Here is a 2,586-nt window from a genome sequence, read left to right as displayed (position 1 = left end):
TGTTGCTAAGCATATTATATGAATAAGATAACAATTTAATTTTCGAAAACGTAAAACTCGTTTAAGTATAGCAACTTTTAATTAAATAAAGAAATATGTGATAAAGATAAGGATTTAAGGAAAAAGGTTTAATTAAAAAAGGCAGTAAAGTAATCTGATAAAATCCGTTCCCTTAAAAACGCAAGCAAATGGCAACTCTGTTGCGCTCTCGCGACGGCGCGAACACGTCATCAGCTGAGCAGCAACTACAAGAAACTATGGATTGTTATTGTTGCAGTGCGTTGTGTGCTCAATTCCATTGCAATTGCGATTATACGAATAATTGTAATTGTGTAACATTCCGTCGTACAACAAATTGCGATTCGCACAGTGTATGAGATAGTGATTGTGCTTGTGATTGCACGAAAAACGGCGCCTAAATTTAGAATCAAATCTGTGACGACAACAATCACGCACGCATACGTCCGTGACATTGATTCACATTCAAAGAGGCAGAGAGAAAGCGGCTGTTTGGCTGGCTGGTGTTGGCGAAAAAAGAAACAAAGCTAAAATAAAACGAGGAAGCGTCGGCGGCGGCCACTGGCAGTAGTAATCAGCTGCTCGCGGAAAAACAACAACAAATTTCATATTAATTGCGTCAAAGGAAGGCATGTGCTGAGCATTATAGGAAATTTTCACGCATTGCCAGCAAGAAGATCGGCCAGAACGGAGCTAAAACAGCGCAGCGCAGCACAGCAAACGGCAACGGCATCACAGAGCAGTGAATGCAGTGCAGCTCAACTGGAGGCAACTGGATTTATAATTGAACGGCATTCGACGTCACCGATTAAAATCGTTTTGTGTTGTGTAATCAAATAGGAAAAAGTTAAATTATTCGTGATGGCTTCAACAGCGCCAACAGCTCCTCCAGCAGCAGCAGCTGCTGCGCCCGCCAAGAAGACGCCACCTAAGTCCATGAAATACATCATTGGCGGTGCCAGTGGCATGGGCGCCACTCTGTGTGTGCAACCTCTCGATCTGATCAAGAATCGTATGCAAATCTCCGGTGCTGGCAGCGGTAAGAAGGAATTCCGCAATTCCTTCCATTGCATTCAGACTGTAATCAGTCGCGAGGGACCTTTGGCCTTGTACCAGGGCATCTCCGCAGCTCTGCTGAGGCAGGCGACCTACACCACCGGTCGCCTGGGCATGTACACCACGCTGAATGAGGAGTATCGCGATCGCTTCCAGCGCGATCCCAATGTCATAGCCAGCATGGCGATGGGCACGATAGCCGGTGCCGTGGGCGCCTTCATTGGCACACCGGCTGAGGTGGCTCTGGTGCGTATGACCTCCGACGGACGGCTGCCGGTGGCGGAGCGTCGCAACTACTCGAACGTGTTCAATGCTTTGGTGCGCATGACTCGCGAGGAGGGATTAACGGCACTGTGGCGTGGATGTGTGCCTACCATGGGCCGAGCTATGGTTGTGAATATGACACAATTGGCCAGCTATTCGCAGTTTAAGACATACTTCCGCACTGGACCACTGAAGATGGATGAAGGCATCAAATTGCATTTCTGTGCCAGTATGTTGAGCGGTTTGTTGACCACAATTGCCTCGATGCCGCTGGACATTGCCAAGACACGTATTCAGAACATGAAGACCATCAACGGCAAGCCGGAGTATCGCGGTACAATTGATGTGCTACTCCGTGTCATCCGACAGGAGGGCGTCTTCTCGTTGTGGAAGGGCTTCACGCCGTACTACTTCCGTCTGGGACCCCACACGGTGTTGACCTTCATTCTGATGGAGCAGCTGAACCAGGGCTTCAACAAGTATGTCCTGGGTGTGGAGAAGAGTGGTTCTGGACTCTAAACAAGAGATCTGCGGCCTTTGGAGAGCAGTGTGTGTAATGTTTTAATTGTTAGAGTTGTATCGCCAATTGTTATCACTGTTAAACCCACTGACAACTGCATATATTCCAAGCACCAACTCCGAAGATCTAAATCAATTTAACGACAATACGAACGAGCATGAGATGATGGTATAGCTGTTGTACATACTTATATAGAGTACAGATATATTTAGAGCATTTAAATGTCGGAATTCCGGTGACAATATTAGAAAATTACAAGTTGTATCAGTTTTATATGAATTAAGCGAAAAGTGGATTCTCAATAAAGCACAATATATTGCAATTTTATTGACAAAATGTCTAATTACATCCATATATTATAATGCTCAACACGCTCTTTGGGGTTTGCTAAAAAATATTGTTTTTTTTTTTTTTCACCACCCACCCATTCGTCTAGCTACCATACGCTAAACCCGCTATGATAAGCGTTATCATTTGCCGTGTTTCTCCAGTGCCCAAAGTACAATGATATAGTCTGAGGTTTTAGCTCTCTCTTTCACCGGGGGTGTTGATAACAAAACATTGATAACCCTCGAGAATAAGCCAACTCTTATGTAATGCCAAAAGCCTGGAGCTATGTTAATACTAGATACCCAACTGATTAGATTTAATCATAGCGGGTCATAAAAACGGACAGCATTCAATAAGTGTTTGCTCTTGATAAGACTGTGCGAAGTGTAAACATTGTT

The 2,586-nt window shown here is 44.9% G+C and overlaps 1 protein-coding gene across 1 annotated transcript; it reads left to right on the top strand.

Moving 5' to 3' along the window:
• Positions 1-262: 262 nt before the first annotated feature.
• LOC133837083 (mitochondrial 2-oxoglutarate/malate carrier protein) lies at positions 263-2,186 on the top strand. The gene has a single exon (XM_062267739.1). It carries the CDS (start codon positions 880-882, stop codon positions 1,855-1,857), a length of 978 nt encoding a protein of 325 aa, XP_062123723.1. The 5' UTR covers positions 263-879; the 3' UTR covers positions 1,858-2,186.
• The last annotated feature ends 400 nt before the right edge of the window (positions 2,187-2,586 follow it).

This window comes from Drosophila sulfurigaster, chromosome 2R, assembly GCF_023558435.1.
Source record: "Drosophila sulfurigaster albostrigata strain 15112-1811.04 chromosome 2R, ASM2355843v2, whole genome shotgun sequence".
Taxonomy (NCBI): domain Eukaryota; kingdom Metazoa; phylum Arthropoda; class Insecta; order Diptera; family Drosophilidae; genus Drosophila; species Drosophila sulfurigaster.
The sequence above is the reverse complement of the archived record's forward strand: the minus strand, read 5'-3'. Positions and strand labels throughout refer to the sequence as shown.

What these genes read in the sequence shown, in the direction of transcription:
- LOC133837083 (XM_062267739.1), top strand. Translation starts at nt 880, where the DNA reads ATGGCTTCAACAGCGCCAACAGCTCCTCCAGCAGCAGCAGCTGCTGCG.